Raw genomic sequence first — 23822 nt, forward strand, 5'->3', positions numbered from 1 at the left:
TTGTTGGTTCATTTGGAAGGCAAGAAATTAAGTGTATTTTGATGGCCTTGGCTGGGATAATACTATGATTCTGGAAAAGGCTTCTGCTCTTTGTTCTGAATTTAAAGTTGCCATGGTTGATCATTCTCTCCAAAGCCCTGCTGTTTCTGGGAGCTTTCCTATGTGGCATCCACCTCTTGCTGATGTGATAAAACTTAATTTTGATGGGGCCGTTCAAAGGAAAAATGGCTCAGTTGGGATCGGCATTGTGGCTCGAGATCATTGGGGGCAGATTGTGGGCATGGTGGCCATCCCTTTTATTGGGTTTTTCTCCCCCAGAGATGTTAAGGCCATGGCCTTTCGGGAAGCTTTGGTCGTTGCAACTAATAGAGACCTTTTAAAGATTGTTGTGGAGGGTGATTCTCTCCAAGTTGTTCAAGCACTTACTAGAGCAGGAAAATCTTTTGCGGATTGTAGTTCTATTCTCTTGGATTGCTTAGTTCTTCTGTCATTATTTTCCTCTTGTACTTTCGTGCATATTAATCATTCTTGTAATAGGGTAGTCCATTCGTTAACTATGCCTTCCCCATTAGGTATTAGGCTAGAAAATTGGGGGGGTCTTGTCCCCCATTGGCTAGCTAATCTTACTTCGGATGATGTCCTGTCCTTTGATCGGTTTCTTCGTTAATAAAATCTTCTATCTTTCCATGGTTAAAAATAAATAAATAAACAAATAATAATAACTTCTTATCCCACCACATTGCTAAGAAATTGGGTAATTTCATTGACACCCCCTAGGTTTGTCTTAACGACAAATACTCTCTCAAGTATGCAAAATATTAATAAGCTCCCAATGTTTTCTATGTGCATTTCATCGGCACCCCCAATTGACAATTGTCTATCAAAACACGTGATGTAATGAGCCAATTAAAAGTGACTTATATCTATAAATTCACCCTCTCTGATAATAAAAGCTATCAATTCTCACTTATTTTGTATTAAAAACTTTTTATTTTTTTTACCTATTGGAGGAGCTTCTTTGATAAAAAAAAGAGTAAAAATTACCAATAACTACTTATGTTTTATTACTCGAAAGAATCGGTTTTTGTCAGAAAGAATAATTTTTGTTACTTTTGAGTCAAAAAATTTAGAATTGAGAGCGTTTTTTGAATGTACACACAAAAAAGGGAGCATATCAAATGCCGCATGAGGAAATTGAGACCCCGTTTCAGAAATCTTCTTAAAAAATAAGCAGCTTATTTCACATTTTCAAACTCAAAAATAATGTAAATGAAAAATAATTTTTAAATTTTTTTTGCACCGTAAAAAAAATCTTGATGATGTCTATCAAACAAGATCCATATTGATAGAAAAATTATTTGTGTAAACACATTATTTTTGAGCTTGAAATTACCTTCTTAAAAAATAAGTACTTATTTTGAGTTGCGGAAGGGAGCCTGATTCACATCACTCCAACGTTTAGGTCTGCAACAAATTTGATTGTAACAATACTTAAATAGTAGAAACCAGATATGATTGAATAACACAACTTAAAATCAATATAATATGACAAAACAGAGTAAGAAAGCCTCGAGATCTGCAAATCGCCACTTCAGATCATGCGAGCTGAAATAATACTGTTTCCCGAAGATTCGGAGATCGCCTCTAATAGAGCGCCATGGAAACCCAAAGCAAGAGTAAGCTGGGCAGACCAGCCCATGCAATCCTGGCCACTCCACTTTTGCCATTTCCCGGTGTTGCTGTAAAATAGGTCCGAGTTAGAAATAAGAAACTGCTGAGTCTTGACATTGTTAAATAGCAGAACTACAGATGCATATATGCAGACCAAATCAAAGAGGTTTACTGAAAAACATAAGAGCATCTCCAATAGCCTCAAACACATCCTAGTCAATTTGTCTCGAAAAAGTGTCATTTTCTACTTTAACCGACCCCTAAATTTTTCACTCCCAACAGCCTAGCCTTTAGGCTATTCAATCAATTAAATATACACATATCTACACAATATAATATGTATATATACAATAAATACACACATAATAGAGGCAACAGATGACCAAATTTTAGCCTCGCCGGAAAAATCCCAACCCCAGCCTATCAGAATCTGAATCTAACCAACCGCAGCTCGCCGAAAATCCGACATATCACAGCTTGCCGGAATCCTACCAGCCACAGCTCGTCGGATCCGACCCCAAGGATTGCTGAAACAAACCCAACCAGAATTCGACCGCTCGCCGGAGCCAACGACGGCGACAACAACGAAGCCAACACTCTGAGAGAGAGAGAGAGAGAGAGAGAGAGAAGCGAGGCTTCTGTACCTCTCCTGCGGTGACGAGGTACTGTAGCAAATGGGGTTTTGACGAGTTCGGCCACGAGACTGTTGGGTGTTGGTTTTGGGCCATCGGCTCGTCGGATCAGGCAAGAAGGAGGATCAGATGAGGCCATTGAAGATGCTCTAAGAACATATCTAGCGATATGTCACATTCATTATTTATTTTGGACTTTTAAAGATTGGTTGAGGATGCTCTTAGTTACCCAAAAACAATCACTTTTTATGCTCTCAATAGACCAAATCATCAGTGTTATATCCCTTGTCAAAATCTGTATAGTACTATTCAAGCGTTGCTTATTCTATATCTCACAGCAATCACTCTTCCAAGCAAATAATTCCAAAACTCAAAACTCATGAGTTAGGATAGTCACGCATCAACTCCTTATTCAATAATCAAGCCCCATAGCTAAATTAATCGGGGGGCCCACTCTCGATCAATGGCTATATATTCAGTTGTACTCCCTCTGTCCCTTAAATTTACTCCCTCTTTGGGAATCCCACAATAGTACTGTATGAAACTAGGGAGCTATTCTCCAATCCAAAAGAGCAACAGCAAAAAAGGAAACCGCATCAAATTTTTTGCTTTGCTATGTGAAAATGGACATGTATTATACGATAGTGACAAGTTCAATAGTGGACTAAAATTACGGAACAGATGGAGTATTTCATAAATTCATACTATCATTTAATTAACAGACGAAACAGTAATCCGGAGAAAAATTGAAAATGTTAGAATACATAACAAGTATTCATAAATTGGTCCATGAAAGGGCAATGAATCCGAGTCGTTCATTGCCCTTTCATATATCAATTAATGGATGCTTTTCATGTATCATACCAAATCTTGAGAAAAATAATCCCAAGACTTCTTTTTATGACAAAATTGGTACTGCAAAGAGGAAGGGCTAGTGATAGTCGTCAAGCTAAGTTTGTACCTGGGGATGGCTGGTAGGAGGTCGGTGTCGAAGTCGGAGCCGGAGTTGAAGTCGGAGTGGGAGTCAGAGCCGGAGCCGGAGCTGGAGCTGGAGAAGAAAAATGACGTTAATTTCAGTCCAGTAACCCACAACCATGCATGTTTGCCAACACAATGTCAAGGCATGGTCCCAAGTGAAAGTAGTCAACAAAGTAAATAAATTCCAGTCAATTTAGATTTCAATGGAGCAAATTGAGGATTAATAACAAGTCATCGTATGTTGAATCTCCAGCTCTTGGACAAAATCCACACAAGCATCTCTCTCTATATATAACAGGAATAAACATGGGTATGACCTATGCCGCAGGGGCTGGCGACGATGTTGCACCGGCTGGGGATGAGGACGGCCTGACCGACGTTGATGCCGACAGACACCAACAAGCCAGGGGTGGTGTACAGAGTGCAGAGGCATGGCATCTGGTTTTGCACGGCCTCTGCCATTGGGCCACAGCAAGACTGAGGTGGCGTGCCGGTGAGGTTAATGTACGTCACGCACGGTGCCAGGGCCGAGGCGCACGGCAGCGTTTGGGCATCCGCCAATCCGGGTCCCACCGCCATCACCGCCACCGCCGCCAAAATTAACACCGCCGGAAACCTGGGAGGACCCATCGCTGGTTTGTTTTGTCTTTCTCTTCTGTCTCTGTCTCTGTATGTATGTATGTAATAAGTGTATCTCTCTCTGTGATGGTTCTGTTTTCTCTCAAGCCTATACCGGAGTGGAGACCCAAATTGGAGGTTGGATTAGAGAATTAAAATCCAACATTAATACAATTTATAAATGAATATTAGATCCACATGTTGTGGCATGTAGTTGTCCTTCTTTTCTTTTTTCTTTTTTTTTTAATTAAAAAGGAAGGAGAACTCGATCGTCCCAATTAAAAAATTAGATCCACATGTTGTTCGTTGGTTGACCGTGGATGTATGAAAAATCAATACAGGTTTCGATCTCCATCTGAAAGAATTCAAATGAAGTATTTGACAATAACGGTAAAAATCACATGTTGTGGCATGTTCTTTCTTTTAATAATAAAAACAATAAGAAAAGTCACTTTCGCACTTCCTAAATTTCTAACCGCACTCCAATGAAAAAATGGCAATATAGTAAATTTATGTGAATAAGAAGAAAGTTTAAATTGTAAAACCCGGAGTGTGAAAATTACTTCCCTTTAAAAAGGGTGTTACAAAAAGGAATCAGGATGAGATCCCCTTGGTTAGATTCTAACAGGTAGGATCTCATTCCCTACCTCCTTAGATTAGGCTAGCGTATGTTCTTGCATGTACCGAGAGAGAGAGAGAGAGAGAGAAGGAACATATTCTTATTCCTCTGGACAAAAAGACATCACAAAAACAGCTAGCTATACGAAGGAAAGGAGAGTTTAGGTCTCTTATGGCCTTTCAAGGAAACACCACTTGATCATATCAGGCTCAATCCCATTTTCCCATATGCAGCAGTTCCAAATCAATTACTCCAAACTAAAACCATGCCAACAAAATGATATTCTTCAGCAATATACTCATGCAGAAATGCTCCAAGACCATTAATAATGCGCTTGGAGTGCCACATGCATGAGGAAATGGATTCACATCACTCCAACATTTAGGTCTGCAACAAATAGACGGTAAAAATACATAACTAGTAGAACCATATATGGCTGAATAAGATTGACAAACAGTGAACCACACAACAACAAATTGACCGTAACACTACGTAAATCAATATAATACGACAAAACGGAGAAAGAAAGCCTCGAGGTCTGCAAATCTCCACTTCATAATGATGAAATAATATTGTTTCCCAAAGATTTGGAGATTGCCTCTAATAGAGCATCACGGAAGCCCAAAACAAGAGTAAGCCGGGCAGTACAGTCCATGCAATCCTGCCCACTACACCGCCACCATTTCCCGGTGTTGCTGTAAAATTGATCCGAGTTAGAAATAAGAAACTGAGTTACTGACATTGTTAAATAGCAGAACTATATATGCATGCAGACAAAAAAAAGGTTTACTGGATAAATAAGAACACGTCTGGCAATAAGGTAACTAGTGAGTCTCTAAGGGGCACTCCCTTAAAATGTGACCTTAACAGGCACACGGACTCATGATTGACTAGAAAAGGATGGCTAGCTTGAGCACGTGATCATGTATGATTTTAAGTCTTAAACATCAAAGCCATAATTTATTAGTGGGAAACGATAATAGCAAAAAGCAGCATCTCCGGTGCTTTTCTTAAGCAAAGATGGAAGCAGTTCTTGTTGCATTATTGAAAATCAAACACCAATAACAGAAGTAACACTTCACCGCACACACCACAAAACCATGAAATGCTCCAGCTGTATTTTCAGAGAACATGATTAGGACTGTAGACTTGGCAATTAATAACATCCGATTATAGCAAATAGTTGCTCTCGAAAGGAAACAAATCCCCTATCTGATACCGCTTGATGCTTGTGTAAATGCTTACCTCCCAAGCAATTCTCCACACTACTATCTCACTAGCCAAACATAGCCGAAACAAATACACCCCTTAGATGATCTGGTTAGATTGTTGATTAGGTACCAATTCCATAAACTGTTGGAGAGGGCTCCAATCATCTTATCCTCTCCAGCCGCAGTCCTAGCTAAAATTTGTGTTAATGTCAGGATTAGATGTTCCCAATTTGGTTCTGTTACTCTCTTAACCATAGCATCTGTAAACGATGGAATATCATCTTTTTATGATCATCTGAAAAATATGGAATATCCCCCTAAAGTTCTTGCTTGGTATGTTTTGAACTAATCTTTGTCTCTTTGTAAAGGGAAGGTTGTCCATTGCGTTCCTTGACTCTTGTTTGTTATGCTCTTGCAATGAATCTCTAAGTTACCCAAAAAAAATCACTTCATGCTCTCAATAGACCAGATCATCAGTGCTACATCCTGTGTCAAAATCTGTACAGTATTATTAAACCATTGCTTATTCTATCTCACAGCAATCAGTCTTCCAAGCAAATAATTCCAAAACCCATGAGTCAGGATAATCACACACTAACAACTTATTCAATCAAGCCATATGGTCAAATTAATCGGGGCACACTCTGGATCAATGGCTATATATCCAATTGTACTTTCCTCCATCCCTTAAATATACACCCTCTTAGGGAAACCCACTATTTATTACTATGAAACTAGGGAGCTATTACTCCACTCCAAAAGAGCAAGAGCAAAAAAGGAAACTTATCAAATTTTTTGCTTCGATTCATGAAAATGGACATGTATCATATGATATCGACAAGTGGAATAGTGGACTTGTGAAAATGGACATGTATTAATAAATTCTCATAATTTATCAGACACAACAGCAAAGAGGAAGGATCAGTGACAGTTGTCAAGCGAAGTTTGTACCTGGAGGTGGCGGGTTGGAGGTCGGAGCCAAAGCTGTAGAAGAAAAATGAAATTAATTTCAGTCCAGTAGCCCACAACCATGTTTGCCAACACAATAACCTGATCCTAAGTGAAATTAATCTCAACATGTTCGAAACAAAGTAAATAAGTTCCAGTCCAACCCTCATTAAACAAATGCTCAGAATTCAGATTTTTTGGAGCAAATTGAGGATTAATAACAATTCATTGTATATAGAATCTCCAGCTCTTGCTCAAATCTCCACCTGAACTTAAATTGAACCCTAAACTCCCTTTCACAGTAGACTCAATCAGTCAGACCTGTATAAAACTGGGTATTTTGTCAAATCTTTACTTTTGAAGGTCATTTTCTTTATCATTAATGTACAACTACGCAATTAATGATGTTTCACACAAACACATGCTTATAGTAGAGTTTTTTTTCCATGTGACTGAAGGCTTTACTCAAATTTATAGAAACATGTTATCTAACCTGGGTTTTGGTGTAGTAGTATACTGATGCTAGTTATATGCACAAACTTACAATCATTGAATCCTCCCCTCCCATTCCCAACCCCTAACATGGTTCTTACCTATATATAAATTGATGGGAAATGGCTGCAAGGGAAGCTTTGAGACAGCGACCAAAAATGGGCTTCAACAGGGTGGGATTGAGGGAGATTCACAGAAAGATACTAATCAGTAAAGAAAAATCAATCCACCAAGGTTTCATAGTTATAATTGCAGATATACAGAGATTTCAGGTGCGTTTCCTTGGGTGTGAGTTAAAGGTGGTTCCACAAAATGCCAATGGGGTTGCCCACTGTAGGTATCTGTAATTGGATAGCCTATCATCCTAGTTGGCTATCCAATCCTTTAGTTAAGGATGGACGCTTCTTTTGAGTGGGGAATGAGGGCTTCCGCTGGGTCAAAAGGTTGCATCATTCACTTCAATCCGGGTAAGGAATCCTGGTTGTGAATCACTGAAAGAGAAACTCAACAACCACATGTTTTACGACAATTTGTACAACATGCTTACGTGGCACCAATTCTTTGATGTTTAGTACAATGCATTTACGAGGTATTAAATCATCAGGTTAAAGACAACAAAAAAAGGGGAAACATAGCCAATGACCAATAATCAGTGAACTGATGTTTCATACACATATGGTACAAATTCAATTTTTGTGCAACATGGTGTTGAGGAAGGTTTTCATCAATAAAACTGGTATAATTTTCAGAAGAAAAGAAAAAAGTTAAAATGCTGATCGTCACTCCTCCCTAAGACAAGGCGACAAAGGCGTTTCAGGCCCCCAACATTTTACCACGAACGAGGACCCCAACAACCAAAAAACCCATGTAGTCCGCAATCGTCGGGGGTATGGGCGGGGAGGATTGGAAACAGACCTAACTTTTAACAATATGCACAAAGTGGTTGCTCTCAAAATACTACTGAAACAGTGCCCTCTATACCAGGAACGAGGACCCCCAATTAGCAAAAGTTATACTCATATTATATGCTGTATAAAAATGGTATGAAATCAATGTTTCACTGGTGAAAGCCGACCTATTAGAAGAATTTGAAGAAGCGGCAAGTGGATGGCTCGAATCTAGATGGATTTTAATTAGAATCATTAAAATGATCGAGGATGAATCTTTAATACCGGATCATAAACTTAATTGATTAAATATAAATCAACAGAAATCTAAACCATAACCTCTAATTAGTAAAACAATATCCTTTTGCAGTCAATTTCGTCACTATAATTTTTTTTCCCCCTGATAAGCAATTTCGTCACCATAAATTTTTGATATAAAATATATAGGGTCCATTCTACGAGCCCGCTTTAGACCTAAAAAAATGGCAACCTTGGAAACCAACCTCAATTTCCGAATAGACTCACTCAATTCCCCCAATCTTTCAAACAAAGGTAACCACCACAACCCACAAAAGTCCCATCGCTAAACCCTAGGTGCATATCCTCACCCTCAAATAAGGTCTGTCAACTCTACACCAATGTATGGTCCAGATTCGTGATCAACCTTGCTCGGCATTAAATAATTTCTTCGTATACACAAACATCTCTAGATATGAAGGAATAAATATGGGCGTGACCTTTGCTGCAGTCGCTGGCGACAAGATTGCAGCGGCCGGGGAGGAGAACGGCCTGAGTGACGTTGATGCCGAAGGATTGCAACAAACCAGGGGCGGTGTACAGGCTGCAGAGGCATTGCATCTCGTTCGTCACGGCCTCTTTCAGCGGGCCGCAGCACGACGCGGGCGGCGTGGCGGTGCCATTTATGTAATCCGCGCAGGGTACCAGCTTCTGGGCGCACGCCGGCGTCTGGGCGTCCGCCAGTCTGGGTGCCACCGTCATCGTCACCGCCACCGCCGCCGCAAAAATTAACGCCGCCGGAAATCTGGAGAAACCCATCCCTGGTTTGTTTTGTGCTTCGCTGTCTCTGTATGCGTGTGTGTGCGTTTCTGTTTCTCTCTCTGTGACGGTTCTGTTTTCTCTCCGTATACATTGGGAATTAGTTGGGATAATTACATAAAAAGCGCGCGTATGGGTACACGAGCGTGAACGTGAAACGCAAAATAGAGATTCGACACGGAAGCGAAAACCATTTTGAAAGACTATTATTAGTAGGTTGGAATTATATTCTGCTTTCTCAGCAACCGCTGTTGAGAGTTTCGTGGAGGGAAATGTGTGTTGGCGGCCACGCGACTTGGTGGAATGTTCGAACCATGACTTGGTGAATGCTATATATATACATATATATATATATATATATATATATATATATATATATATATATATATATATATATATATATATATATGTGCCCGTTTGGTAATACGAAGTGTTTCGAGTCAGTTTACATGCATCTTGAACTAATTACTATAACTCTTGTCACAGTTGTTGTTTTACTCGTTTATCCGCACGGATGGAGTGACCCTAGTAAAAAGAATCGAACTCAAAATTTTAAAATAATAGAACAAATACCTAAATCTTATGCCAAAACCAATGAACAAATCCATCGGATTTGGTGAAAGCTATGTTTGGTGAAAGGCATGTTGTGTAGACGAAGACAAATACTCCTACAAGTATCAACATACACCACGCCTCGGATTTGGTGAAAGCTATGTTTGCACCACGCCCAGGGCGCTGACCATAATTTCAACACACACCGCGGCATTTTGGGTTAATTTTAGGAGAACGATTGGTCGGGTGTTATATGTAGTAGTATTTTTTTTTTTATATTACACCTTTATAAAGACAATTGGCGGACGAACTTATTTACTCCCTTCGTTTCAAAAAAGATGACAATTGATGAACCGTCTCTGCAAAATTTCTATAAAAAAAAAATTTTCAATCCAAAATTTTAACACCATACGTTGCCCGAAAAGTTTATGGAAAGGACTGGAGACTAGTCTTTGCGGTTATAATTGACAAAATGGCTTTGCATTCATAGGAAACGTCAAAGTTTCGGAAAAGGAAAAGGAAATGCTGAACTTATGAATAGCGTGTTAGATATAGTTTACCATATGAATGAAAATCCTACCTGTAATTTTTTTTATTTTTGATAAATTAGGTTTTTGAGTCAGTTTTTGCGCACTTCGATTAATTCTGGGAGATTAATCTTAACGTCTAATAGCGAAGGTCCCATTTAAAATCAAAGGAAAGCTATTGTATGAACTGACTTCAAAAGATTTGATAGAATATAAGAGGTTTTGAAGCTGAGATTTTTTAGGAGATAACAAAACCATTAGTCTCAAGTCTTAACTACGAGGCCAACCTCTCGAGATTTCCTATCACGTTTTTTACAAATGCCGGAATAACAACTCACGTGGTGTCTTAAACATAAATGATAAGCAAATATGATCGCCATAGCATCACTTTTTGAAAGTCAACTCCCCACACCCACTAGCCCTCCCAAAAAACACCTCAACACCTGAGTTTCACTATTATTCCAGTATAACACAACCATCGAACAATATTTTCTTAGGACATTTTAATCTCTAATGAAGAAACTTTAGGGAGTTTGTACGCTTTCTCTTCCTTCAAAGAACCTGATCGACTCTTGCCTGGTCAACAAGTGATTAGCCTTATAAGTCAAATAATAACTTATTTTTTTGTCTTTAATTAAAAAAAATCGTATTTATTAGTTTTTCGTCAATTTTTAAAGATTATTGCTTCGTCATGACGAGAGAAATCTAAAAATTTTAAAATGATCAAAATTCAATTTTTTTAAATAAAGACGAACGTAAGCCAATTTTTTTCCGTAATTATTTTTAAAAAAAATTGAATTTCGATTGTAATTTTTTACTCCACTTTTTAGATTTCTCTCATTATGATAAAATAATAATTCTCAAAAAATTGATAAAAAACTTACAAATGCAAAAAAACTTTGAATAAAAATATAAAATAAAATAAAAACCATTTGACTTATAATGCCAAACTAGGAATATAGTCGGTGATGGGTTCTAGTCGATTTCATGAAGTGCCATGTCAAAACCGTAGGTACATATCCACACACATGCATACACAAACATATCTACATATAACAGGAACAAAGATGGGATTCACCTTCGCCGCAGGTGCTGGCAGTAGTGATGCCGCAACGGGCGGGGATGGCGATGGCCTGAGCGACGTTGAAACCGAAAGAAGCCAACAAGCCAGGGGTGGTGTACAAATTGCAGAGGCACGCCATCTCGGTCTCCACGGCCACTTTCATCGGGCCGCAGCACGACTCCGGCGGCTTGCCGGTGCCGTTGATGTACGCCGCGCACGGTACCAGTTGCGCGGCGCACGACGGCTCCTGCGATGTTTGTGCATCCACCACACTAGGTGCCGCCATCATGATCGCCACCGCCACCGCAAAAATTAACGCCGCGGGAATCTTGGAAGAACCCATCGCTGGTTTGTTTTGTCTCTCTCTAGCCCCGTCTATGTGTGTTTGTATGTCTTTGTCTCCGGCGGTTCTGTTTTCTCTCTCAGCCTATATACCGCGGAGTGGAGACCCATTTGAGGTTTAGTTTATGATCTGCCTGTGATTGGGATTAAAAACAATACAAGGTTCCAAAGTCAATACTCCAATTTATAAGATAATTTAGATCCACAGGTTGGGGTGTCATGCTGTGCTTTTAATAAGAAAACTTGTCCAATTCTAAAATGAGAGAAACAGAAACTTAATAAGCAATTCACCGCTTCGCTCCGCGCAATTTTAACCGACCATTTTGGCAATCAATGGTTCGGATTTAATAAATAAAAAAAACCCTTCCAGCGAAGAGTTAAACTCTTTCAACGAATAAATTTTTAAAAATCTGAACCGTCCAAAATACTTTCAGAAGCGCGCTATTGAACGCGGTAATGTATGCGTAAAAAAGTTTTTCTCTTGTAAAATAAGATCCACATGGTCTCCATTGGTTGATGTATGAAAACTCAATAAGGGTTGTCCGTCTGGAAGAATCTTAAATCTAAAAAAAGAAGTAAGATTTGACATTAACTATATAAGATATTATTATGAGAGCTTAATCTAGAAACTAAAACTTGGATCCAATGCTCGTGTACCCACTACCCAAATGCCGAATGGCAGAACCATTTCCTTCAAAGGTTATTTTTCAATAGAAGATTTGTATTTTTATCGGCAAAAGAAAAATTTTATTAAACTTGATAAGGGTCCATCGATAATATATCAAATAAAATATTGAATGAAACACAATTCACGCCCAAACACCAAATGAGTGAGGACCGAAACTCAAAAATGGACCTAATGGGTCAAGCCTAAACTCAAAAAACTTAAGAAAACCAGACCCTACTCAGCAAACCCTAGCTGTCATTGCGAACGATAGCTGTACCACCAGCGAACCTGCAAAAAAAACCTTCAGCTTCAAGGGTTGAACTTTTAAACGAAAGTTCTCATAGATTTATTTTGCTCCTTGCCGTAGGAACGACCTTTAACTTCAGCTTCAAGGGTTAATTAGTTTTTTTTTTTTTTTTTCCGAAGGGTTAATTAGGTTGGTTGATGGGTTTATTCTCTATACAATTAACCTGAGTTAGGTTCTTGGAGTTAGGCCGCAAGAAATTACTTTCTTGTGAATTCTCTATTCCTGACGTGAATAACCTCTTTTAACTAAACCCACAAGGAAATTAATTGAGATTCGTGTAAGCTGGCATGGACATTTCGGTCAAAATTAAAAAAAAAAACTTTTAAAACTTCAGTATACATTGCCCGCCAAGTTCATGATGTCATTGCAGGAATATTTGACAAAATGGCCTGCATTAGCTTCTTTTTTTTTTTTAATCGTTGCTTGCATTAGCTGGAAACGTCAAAGTTTTTTTCTTTTGGTAAATTTTACTGACAATCTGACACCATTGAAGTTTGCCTTAATGACGGATACCTCATCACATATGAAAAATATTAATGATCCTTCTGTGATTTTCATGTGCGTTTCACTCACACCCTCAATCGACAATTGTCGTCCAAACACGTTATGTGAATGAGTCCAAAGTGACTTATATCTAAAAGTTTACCTTCTTTTTTTTTTTTTTTTATAATAAAAGGTAACATGAAACTATCAACTCTACTTATATTGTATTAAAATAATTTTTTAACCATCGAAGGAGTTGTCTTGATAATAAAAAAAGGACACAATTTATGAACAAACTAGAGGATGTTCATGTCTAAAGGCACGCCAGGACCTAATATAGTCGTAACATATAAACTATATGTTCTACGTGAGTGTTTTACGTATCCAACAATAGTAATCTACACATTGTGTTAGTTATAATTTTGAAACGTTTTCTTATTTATGAAACCAACCTTAAGTGAGAAAAATTCAAAAGACAATCAACTGAAAAAGAAATATAGATAAAGAAACATTACTTTAGTCCATAATCAAAGTTTGGAAACAAAACTTTTGATTATCTATTTCAGGAGACATTAAAAGGCAATCAAAGTTTGGCAATTAAATTCCCGTGCATTATTGAATTCGTTAGTATCGGTTAATATATAATATATAAGGAAAGATTCTCACTATCCCAAAAAGAGGACAAGTTCTCTTGTATATTGTCAAATAAGAAATAATTAGATGGCTACGATCTTAATTAAAGATGATCGGATAGCTGTAGAGGTACTCATGTTTACTTTTTACTCAAAAGAAATGTTTTTAAATAGGCATGAAAATTTTATTACTTTTGGGTCTAAAAATTACTCGATCCCTAGCTCCATCCCCCCAAAAAACATTTTTTTCTACAAATTTTTTATTTTCTTACACCAAATTAAAGTGCTCATTGAGTACTTTTATTTGGTGTAAGAAAATAAATAATTAATAATATGTAGAAATTTAGTAATTTTTTTGTTTGAAATTGCTCGAATTCCCGTGTGGGACATTTAAGTGGGAAGGAGGGAGTAAAAATTTAGAGCTTTTTATAATTTATTCTACTACTATTATAAAGGATGAATTTGTCAATATAAGACACTTTTAGCTAATTATATAACATGTTTTGTTAAATAGTAGTTGGTTGAGTATCGATGGAATGATCATTGAAACCACAATGGATTAATATATAGTCATTTCTCATATGTGAACATGTGTCTTTCATTAAGGCAAACCTTAGGGAGTGGCAGTGAAATTTACCCTTTTTTATTTTGAGAACAAAGAGTAGAAATAAGCAAAAGGGAAACGAAATGCCAACCTTATGAATCGTGTGTTGTGATAGTACACTCCTATATCATATGAAAGAAACGATTCCTACCTGTCATGTTTCTTATCATTACAAGATGACAACTCACATGGTGGACTTCGGGTTGGTACTGTGCAATGAGGTGCACCTCCGAGTAGTTGAATCGTGCATCCGATGGCTCGGATTTCATCTCAGCAACCAACGATCGAGAGCCGTTCATTGCCGAGATAAGATCCGAGCCGTCGGATGCACAATCTGATGGCTCGAAAGTGAGCAGTATGGTGCTGTGCATACCACTACACCACACCATCCCCAATTCGTCACATGGTATACTAAACAGGATTACCATGCATAGCATTGTTGAATACAAATTCATCAACACATGCATGAGTTTCACAATATTTTATAATCAAAACAACCATCGAACAACGTTGTACACTTTTCTTTCTTCAAAAATCTGATCGATTAATGTCGCCTGATCATTATCAAGTAAACAAATACTGTTGCCTAATTAGAGCATCCGCAGTGGTAAACAAATATTGTTGCCTGATTAACATCTCACTATTTGCACACTCTTGGTTTCTATTTATTTTTTATTTTTTTCAAAAGCTCTTGGTTCTTATTTGTTGATGGGTACGTTGTAATCGATTTCATTAATAAGTGATTTTTTCTTGGGTAAGTTTCCCGACACCCCTAAGATTTTCTTTAATGATAGACATCACTTTCACGCATGAAAAATGACTATAAATTCTATGTGGTTTCAATATTCATTTTACTGATACCCAACCAATAAATATTGTTTGACCAAACAAATGATGGAAGAATGCCAAAAGTGGGTTATATTGCCAATTCACTCTTTTTTACTATAATATATATACAATAGATAATAAGAAAAAACTCTCACTTCTCATGTTTTGGACCCAAATGTAATACTCCGTAATTTTTTTCTTTCTGATCAAAACGGTTCACTCAACGAGTAAAAAATAACTTTCTTTTAAATAAAATTTTACAATTTGTTTTTATCAAATCAACTTTTCCAATTGGTAAAAATAAGTCTACTTGACTCAAAATAAGTGAGGTTGGAAAAGGTGAATTTTTATATGTAATTCACTATGGCTCGTTCTATCATGTGTTTGGACAGACGATTGCTGATTTGAGGTATCGATGAAACGAACATAGAAACCATATGGGGTTCATTGTCATTTCTCATACGTACAGGAGGTATCTGTCATTAATGAAAACCTCAGGGGTATTGTGAATGAAAGTTACCCTTTCTCTTTTGTGGAATTTCAATCGGGTAGAGATTTTCACACTCCCATTTTTTATAATCACACACTCTCTCTTTTTTGTCCTTTTGTGTTGTGAATTTACAATGTCGCCCTTCCAAGTTTGAAATAGTATACAAATAAAAGGTTAATTTTGTATTTCATATCACAAAAAAGACAAAAAAGAGTGTAAAAAAAGAAGAAGAAGAAGTGTGACAATCAATTACCATTTGAACATACATGTTCTGATTTTCTTGTGCTTATGATTTGTTTTTTGGGGCCAATTAAAATACAGAATTAGAAGTGGTCATCCTACATTACTTCTATGGGAAGGAGATCGACCAGAAACAATGACTTGATACCAAACTAAAGTAGAATCAAATTAAAGAAAAGAGCAATGGAGAAAAAAAAAATTCAAACGATTGGCCAAAGGTGTGAACTTGAAATAATTTGTGTTGCTTCATTTGTCTATTTGTGTTCTTAATATCAGGAGACATTCCAATCATATAAACTCACAAGATAAATAAAAGTTTAGAAAAGGCAAAAATGAAATAAAATAAAGAAGTTTTAAAGGAAATTATTCTCATACTTTCATTTTTCTTGGAAGTTGATGTTCCTGCTAAGATTTCTTGCATTGAGGTTGAAATAACAGTCGTGTTTCTATTGGAACAAAATTATGAATACAATTATATCGAATTATAAAATATGTAATCAATAACGCAATTAATTGTTGTTTGAACCCATCATCTTAACCATCACTAACATTATTGACAATCAGGAGAAAGAGAGAGATAAAAACAGATTTCTTGTAGCTACATCAGACATCATCTCTGCTTGCCACTTAGATTGTTGAGAGCACAATTATTTATTTATTTATTTTATTTTTTTGAGAAAATGAGAACATGTCGAATGAAGGAAAGAACAAAAAAGACACTACCGCACTCACTAGTCCCACCCAAAAAAAGGAAAAGGAAATGCCGAACTTATGAATAGCGTGTTAGATATAGTTTACCATTTGAATGAAAATCCTACCTGTAATTTTTTATTTTTTTTGATAAACTAGGTATTTGGGTTAGTTTATGCGTACCTTGATTAATTCTGAGAGATTAATCTCAACGTCCAATAGTGAGGGTCCCATTTAAAGTCAGAGGAAAGCTCTTGTATGGACTGACTCCAGAAGAATTGAAAGCATATAAGTGGTTTCGAAGCTGAGATTTTTTAGGAGATTACAAAACCATTAGTCTTGAGTCTTGACCATGAGGCCAACCTCTCGGAATTTCCTGTCACATTTCTTACATATATCGAAATAACAACTCACGTGGTATCTTAAACATGATCAGCAAATATGATCGCCATAACATTGATGATTACAAATTGGGTATTTCACTTTTTGAGAGTCAACTCCCCGCACTCACTAGCCCCACCCAAAAAACACCTCAACACCTGAGTTTCACCAATAAAGCTATTGGTATATATGAAATCTACATATTATGTACATATGAGTATTGTAGGGCTTACATAGGGTCCCACAAAGATAATTCGAACCGCCTATTATTTTTAAATTTTTTTTTATGCAGTCCTGTAAAAAAGGTAAAGATTTTTTTCTGAATTTGTGGGGGGGGGGGGGGAACTATTTTACTGCTTAGTTTCAACCTTACAAATTCAAAAAAAATCCTTACCGATATCGAGTTGAGCTGATTTTTTACAAGGCTCCATAAAAAAATGTTTTGAAAATAATGAGCAGTTCGAATTATTTTTGTGGGACCCGAGATGGGCCTCACAAAATTTACATGTACATGGTATGTACATTTTATATGTACACATAGCAGCACTCGTATAACACAACCATCGAACAACATTTTCTTAGGACATTTTAATCTCTAATGAAGAAACTTTAGGTAGGTTGTACGCTTTCTTCCTTCAAAAAACCTGATCGACTCTCGCCTGGTCAACAAGTGATTAGCCTTATAAGTCAAATAATTTATTTTTCGTCTTTATTTAAAAAAATTGTATGTATTAGTTTTTTGTCAATTTTTAAAGATTATTGCTTCTTTATGCCGAGATGAATCCTAAAAAGTTAAAAATTACCATCGAAATTCAATTTTTTTAATAAAGACGAAAACAAGTCAATACGCCAATTTTTTCGTCTTTATTTTAAAAAAAATTAGATTTCGATCGTAATTTTTTACTTTTTAGATTTCTCTCGTCATGATGAAGCAATAATTTTTAAAAAATTGACAAAAAACTTACAAATGCAAAAAAAAAAAAAAAAACTTTGAATAAGAAAAAAAAAATAAATCATTTGACTTATAATGCCAAACTAGGAACATCGTCGCCTAATATTTGCGGTTGATGGGTTCTAGTCGATTTTCATGAAGTGTCATGTCAAAACCATAGGTACATATATCCACACACATGCATACACAAGCATATCTCTACATATATAAGTATATAACAAGAACAAAGATGGGATTGACCTTCGCCGCACGTCAAAGACGGAACTAGGATTTCGTAAGCGCGGAGGCCAAACTATGAACAACAAGATTTTGAAATTTCAAGGTTTGGGAATCTAATGGTTTGTTTGATTTAGATTTTGAGGGAAGTTTTTTGGGTAATGAGCGGAGAAAAATAAAAAGAGAAATTAGATTATTAAAGAAAGAAAAAAACTTATGAATGACCGTGTACATGCCGAGAGAAATTGAATTTTTGGATCCAAAACGAACACATTTTAGGCGTTCCTAACCAAAAAACAACAACCAATTTTAATACTAAAATTTGAAAAAAAAAATCCCCAAAACGACGCGGGGACCATAGCGCTCATGCGCCTATACATGGATCCGTCTCTGTCACAGGTGCAGGCAGTAGTGATGCCGCAACGGGCGGGGATGGCGATGGCCTGAGCGACGTTGAAGCCGAAAGAAGCCAACAAGCCGGGGGTGGTGTACAGAGTGCAGAGGCACGCCATCTCGGTCTCCACGGCCACTTTCATCGGGCCGCAGCACGATTCCGGCGGCATGCCGGTGCCGTTGATGTACGCTGCGCACCGTACCAGTTGCGCGGCGCACGACGGCTCCTGCGGTGTTTGGGCATCCGCCGCTCTGGGTGCCGCGGTCATGATCGCCACCACCACTGCGAAAAATAACGCTGCGGGAATCTTGGAAGAATCCATCGCTGGTTTGTTCTCTCTCTCTCTCTCTCTCTCTCTCTCTCTCTCTCTCTCTCTCTCTCTCTCTCAATCAATGCATGTTTGTACTCCGTATGTCTTTGTCTCCGGCGGTTCTGTTTTCTCTCTCAGTCTATATACCGCGGACTCTCTCTCTCTCTCTCTCTCTCTCTCTCTCTCTATGTATGTTTGTATGTCTCTGTCTCCGGCGGTTCTGTTTTCTCTCTCGGTCCATATACCGCGGAGTGGAGACCCAATTGGGTTTAGTTAGTTTATGTTCTGCTTGTGATTGGGATTAAAAACAATACAAGGTTCCAAAGTCAATACTCCGATTTATAAAATAATTTAGATCCACAGGTTGTGCCATGTTGTGCTTTTAATAAGAAAAAAAAACTTGTCCAATTCTAAAAGGAAAATTCTAAACAATAATAAGTGTGTAAATGTGTATTAAGAGCATTCATATTGTAATAAGCAAATTGGTATAAATAAGCAAACTTAACAACAATGCTAAAAAAATACCTCACATTGTAATAAGCAAAGTTACAAGTCTTTTAGCAAATAACCAAATTCCACCCATTCCATAACCAAACTTAACAACTTTTACCAATAGCCAAAACTCAATAACCAAACCTAATAACCAAATTCAAAACTAAAAAATTAAAAAACACCTCACATTAGAATCGTCTCATCGAGACGAATAATTTGGTGTGGTCGGGTGCGTGATTGAAATTCGTTTACAATTGGACATAGGTGCATTGCGTATTGTGGGGTTTTTTTTTATAGGGATACAAAAATAACCAATGTGGATGTCAAGTTTGTTAAATTTGATTATGAACTAAATGGATAATCAAATACTGACGTGACACATTTTGATTATCGATTTTGATTATTCCCATTGCGGATGCTCTAAATAGTGTAAAAAATACACTGAAATATGTATTTTTCTTGTCTTCTAGTGTACTTATCGTCAGTCCAGTAGGCTGACAATAGCAAGACTGATTCTAAAATGAGAGAAACAGAAGCTGATCGAATAGGTTATTCACCGCTCTGTTTAATTTTAACCGTCCGTTTCAGCAATCAATGGTTCGGATTTAATAATTTAAAAAACCTCTTTCAGGTTAAATTCTTTTAACAAATAATTTTTTTTAAATCTGAACTGTCCAAAATACTTTTGAAAGCGCACGATCGAACACCGTAAATATGCGTAAAAGAGTTTTCGCTTCTAAAATAAGATCCACATGGTCTCCATTGGTTGATGTATGGAAAATCAAATCGAGATACTTTTATGTATATCGGAGATATCAACCCTCTTGATATCCCCTCTGATCCATGTCATATTTTTCGGATATTTTTTGATCTTATTTGGATGATCAGCTCTGCTCATTTTGTAGATTCGGCGAGAACTTTTGTCATACCAAAAATCGTGTTCATCGAACTTTAATAGGTATATGATCGGTACACGTGAAAATTGAAGAAAATCAAAACTGGATCAAAAAACATACTGAATCAAAACTCAGTTTTGATTTGTTTTCCCATTTTCACGTATGCCGATTATATATCAAATAAAGTCCGATAAACACAATTTTTGGAACGATTAAGGTTCTCGTCGAACTCGACAAAATGAACGAAACCAATCATCAAAATGTGATAAAAAAAATAGCCAAAAAATATAAAACAGACTGAAAGGAGATATTAAGTGTCGGTATCCACAAGATACATAAAAGTTTCTCAAATCAATAAAATAAGGGTTGTCCATCTGGAAAAATCTTAATCTTAAATCTAAATGAAGTACTGTACATGATTTGACATTAACTATTTAAGATATTATTATGAGAGCTTATGTTGTGTTTGGATGAGTTTGTGAGAAATTTATGAGAAATCTTGTAGGATTATAAGTAGAGAAAGAAATAAAAATAATAATTGAAAAAAGATAAAGAGAGAAATGAGAATAATGATTAAAGATACAAAAAATAGGGATAATGAATATTTTTTGAATTAAAATTTTTTTTTCAAAAAACAATCCAAACAAAGCATTAATCTAGAAACTAAAACTTGGTCGGAGATGCTCGTGTACCCAAATGCCAAATGGCAAAACCATTTCCTTCAAAGGTTATTTTCAAGGGAATTGATTTTGTTACCGATGAGCACCCAATATTGTAAATATTTGGTGTGATTAGTCTCGTTTATGTTGTTTTAACTTGCGTTTATTTAGCTTTATAGCGATATTGCACGTAAAGTAGGTTTTTGTGTGTTTCAGGTAATTCGTATAAATAAGGTGCGTTTGAACGTCAAGGAATACTCTAAATGCAACCAAGTGCTCAAGGCCACGTGTCACCCGTTGTAGTGCCCAAAAGGTCATGAAGAGATGGTTTGGAGGTTACTTAGGTCGCCGAAGGGTCAAGAGAATTGAAGGAGATGTGAGCAATTCCCAAAAGTATTCATTTTTCAATCAGCTGAGGGTAGAATTGTCATATCTTTTGATATACAAATTACTTTTGATCCAAACTACTTGGGTTAGAAAGTAGATTCAACAAGCTTTCCAACGGTCCAAAGAACACCCAAATCCGAATTCGGGAGTGTTCGGAGCGAACCTGTGAAGTTTAGCCAAAATCTGCCATAACAGCGTAGTATCGATACAAGCATTTTTGCCGTATCGATACGATGACATTTTTCTGCAGATTTTTGCTACTTTTTGGACCTTCCATTTATGGAATACTTGCCACTTTTGACAAGTTCTGGGATATTTTGTGGAAAGAAAGACTGAGTTGTATGAATACCTCTCTCTCTCCCTGTAACGCCCCGATTTTTCAAAGAATTTCAGAAGCATTAACCCTAAAATACACTGAATTTTACAAACTATTAGGCCCCTATTTATTCTTATACAAAAATTACAATTTCAAAATAATACAAAAATCTATGTAACAAAAGCAACTCCAGAGCAACTCTAATTTTGACACGAAATTCCAAGCAATGTTGGCCCAGACTCCGTTTCAGGGGTCCCACCTGTATCAACTGTTCCACTGTGAAATCCTGCACACTCTGGCAAATTGAACGCCGAAGCAGACGATTTGCCAGGATACAAACGTATCCTGAGTGATAATTCACTAAGTAGAAATCCTAAAACCCAATACCACAATATGCAGATCAACAATATAATAATTCATAATACACCGAAGGTATAAAATAATAACACATCGTCTTTTTCTTTACTATCTATCATCTTACATGTAATCTAAGGATTCTCTCCGCGAGATCCTTTCCTCCCACATCCACTAACTATAATCGTCTCATGGGTCCACCCTTCCTCTTGCTTGTCCTGCACCAGGGTCCTAGGTGAGCGCATCTAAGTTATGTACCGAGTATGTTCTCACTTAAGACCATAACAGGAGGATCGAGTCATCCCATGACGTATCGTACATTAGGGTCGGACATCCACTACCCCACGCTAACTATAACCGTCTCATGGAACCCATTCTCTTTCTCCAAGAGAAACTTTCCATGACGTATCATACATTAACGTCTCACTAACTATAACCGTCTCATGGGACCCATTGTCTTTCTCAAAGAGAAACTTCCCATGACGTATCATACATTAGCGTCACAACACCGGGCCCCTCAGGTAACCCATTTCAACACAGGGCCCCATAGGTTACCCTTGCCATCACCATGGCTCAAATCACAATCCACACAATCACATTTCCAACACTTTATCAATTTTCATTTACTTAACATCGTCTACATGAGTCGCTACTCGTAACCACCCAGGGAACCTATTTGTCCAATCTACAGCCACAACAAAATATCACACGGTTCAACATTTTAACTAAAAGTACTAACAACACATAACCATGCGATAAAATTAATCATGTCATAGAATTTATCATGCGAGTAACAAAATAATATTCAGTCAAACAATTAATTACTACATTCAAAATTAAGTTTATTTCTCTCATTTAGAAATTTTATAAAACATTTCTACTATTTAAACATTTTCTTTAACTCTCATACTATTTATAGATTTTACAAACTAATTTTTTATTGAAAAATACTTATTGCTAAATTTATTATTTACTATCTATATTAAATATTAATATGAGATTTTTATAACAACAAAATTATGAGAGGCTATGCTAGTTAAAATTTATTAGAGTTAAAGATTAACTAATATATAATCTAAAATATTTCTTGTTTACAATCTAAATAATTTTTTTACTAGTAAAAATATTATTGTGAATATTTTATAAACATTTATCTACCCCAATAATTTATTAAACACGTAAACGTTCACTCAATACAAATCAATAATGCATCATCAATAATAATTTCACAATCAAACACTTGTTAAACGATCATAAATTTTCACAGGGTATAACACTAATCATTCTAGCACAACCGGACTAAATTTTAATATAAATAGGGTTAAAAATAAATTGACAATTTAACAGCAGGTCATCATCTTCAATAAATTTTAAATCTAAGTAACTCTGTTAAAATGCAGATAAAGGTTTCGGGTTTTCGGAAAACTACCTCAAACGCGATTCTAAGTCCGAATAAGTATTGTACGGTGTCCGTAGATCGCCGTGGTGGTTCTGAAATCTCGAGGCAGCGTCCGGCGGCACTCCGATAGGGTTCGCAGCGACGGTGTGCCCATGAAACTCACGGTGTGCACACACCTACGGTCACAACTCTCTCTCTCTCTCTCTCTCTCTCTCTCTCTCTATTCTAGACTCAACAATAAAATTTGGAGTAAAATAATATACTGGTGTTTAATTTTCGGATTTATGTGGGTATGTATAATGAGAGAGAATAAGGTAGTGAGAAGGTGAGAGGATAAATGTAGAAGTGGTGGAATGAGTAAGGAGAGTGATACTGATAATGATAAAAAGATAAGGGACAAGTGCCACATTTGGGGGGGGGGGGGGGAGGGGGTTTCAATTTTAATATATATGGACGCATGTATGTACATGGTGAGAATGTATCTGAACGCTTTTATGTATAGGATGAGAGAGAAAAATGGAGAGTTAGT

General features: G+C 36.8%; 4 protein-coding genes across 5 annotated transcripts; all 4 read right to left on the reverse strand.

Moving 5' to 3' along the window:
• Positions 1–1437: 1437 nt before the first annotated feature.
• On the reverse strand, positions 1438–4099 carry LOC131333341 (non-specific lipid transfer protein GPI-anchored 7-like). 2 transcript variants are annotated; one of them, XM_058367806.1, is made up of 3 exons: positions 3599–4099; positions 3265–3345; positions 1438–1739 (listed from the first exon to the last, which is right to left on the reverse strand). In XM_058367806.1, exons 1-3 carry the CDS (start codon positions 3909–3911, stop codon positions 1645–1647), a joined length of 489 nt encoding a protein of 162 aa, XP_058223789.1. In that variant the 5' UTR covers positions 3912–4099; the 3' UTR covers positions 1438–1644. The 2 variants fall into 2 exon arrangements, with proteins under 2 accessions (XP_058223789.1, XP_058223788.1); XM_058367805.1 differs by having other exon boundaries at positions 3265–3351.
• Positions 4100–4776: 677 nt separating this feature from the next.
• On the reverse strand, positions 4777–9383 carry LOC131333262 (non-specific lipid transfer protein GPI-anchored 7-like). Its single transcript, XM_058367706.1, has 3 exons — positions 8794–9383; positions 6681–6713; positions 4777–5213 (listed from the first exon to the last, which is right to left on the reverse strand). Exons 1-3 carry the CDS (start codon positions 9110–9112, stop codon positions 5119–5121), a joined length of 447 nt encoding a protein of 148 aa, XP_058223689.1. The 5' UTR covers positions 9113–9383; the 3' UTR covers positions 4777–5118.
• A 1788-nt stretch (positions 9384–11171) lies between these two features.
• LOC131333263 (non-specific lipid transfer protein GPI-anchored 7-like) lies at positions 11172–11785 on the reverse strand. The gene has a single exon (XM_058367707.1). It carries the CDS (start codon positions 11595–11597, stop codon positions 11238–11240), a length of 360 nt encoding a protein of 119 aa, XP_058223690.1. The 5' UTR covers positions 11598–11785; the 3' UTR covers positions 11172–11237.
• Positions 11786–18261: 6476 nt separating this feature from the next.
• Positions 18262–18997, reverse strand: LOC131333656 (non-specific lipid transfer protein GPI-anchored 7-like). The gene has a single exon (XM_058368290.1). The coding sequence runs from the start codon at positions 18800–18802 to the stop codon at positions 18362–18364; it is 441 nt and encodes a 146-aa protein (XP_058224273.1). The 5' UTR covers positions 18803–18997; the 3' UTR covers positions 18262–18361.
• Positions 18998–23822: the final 4825 nt, after the last annotated feature.

The sequence above is a fragment of the Rhododendron vialii genome, chromosome 7a, assembly GCF_030253575.1.
Source record: "Rhododendron vialii isolate Sample 1 chromosome 7a, ASM3025357v1".
NCBI lineage: Eukaryota > Viridiplantae > Streptophyta > Magnoliopsida > Ericales > Ericaceae > Rhododendron > Rhododendron vialii.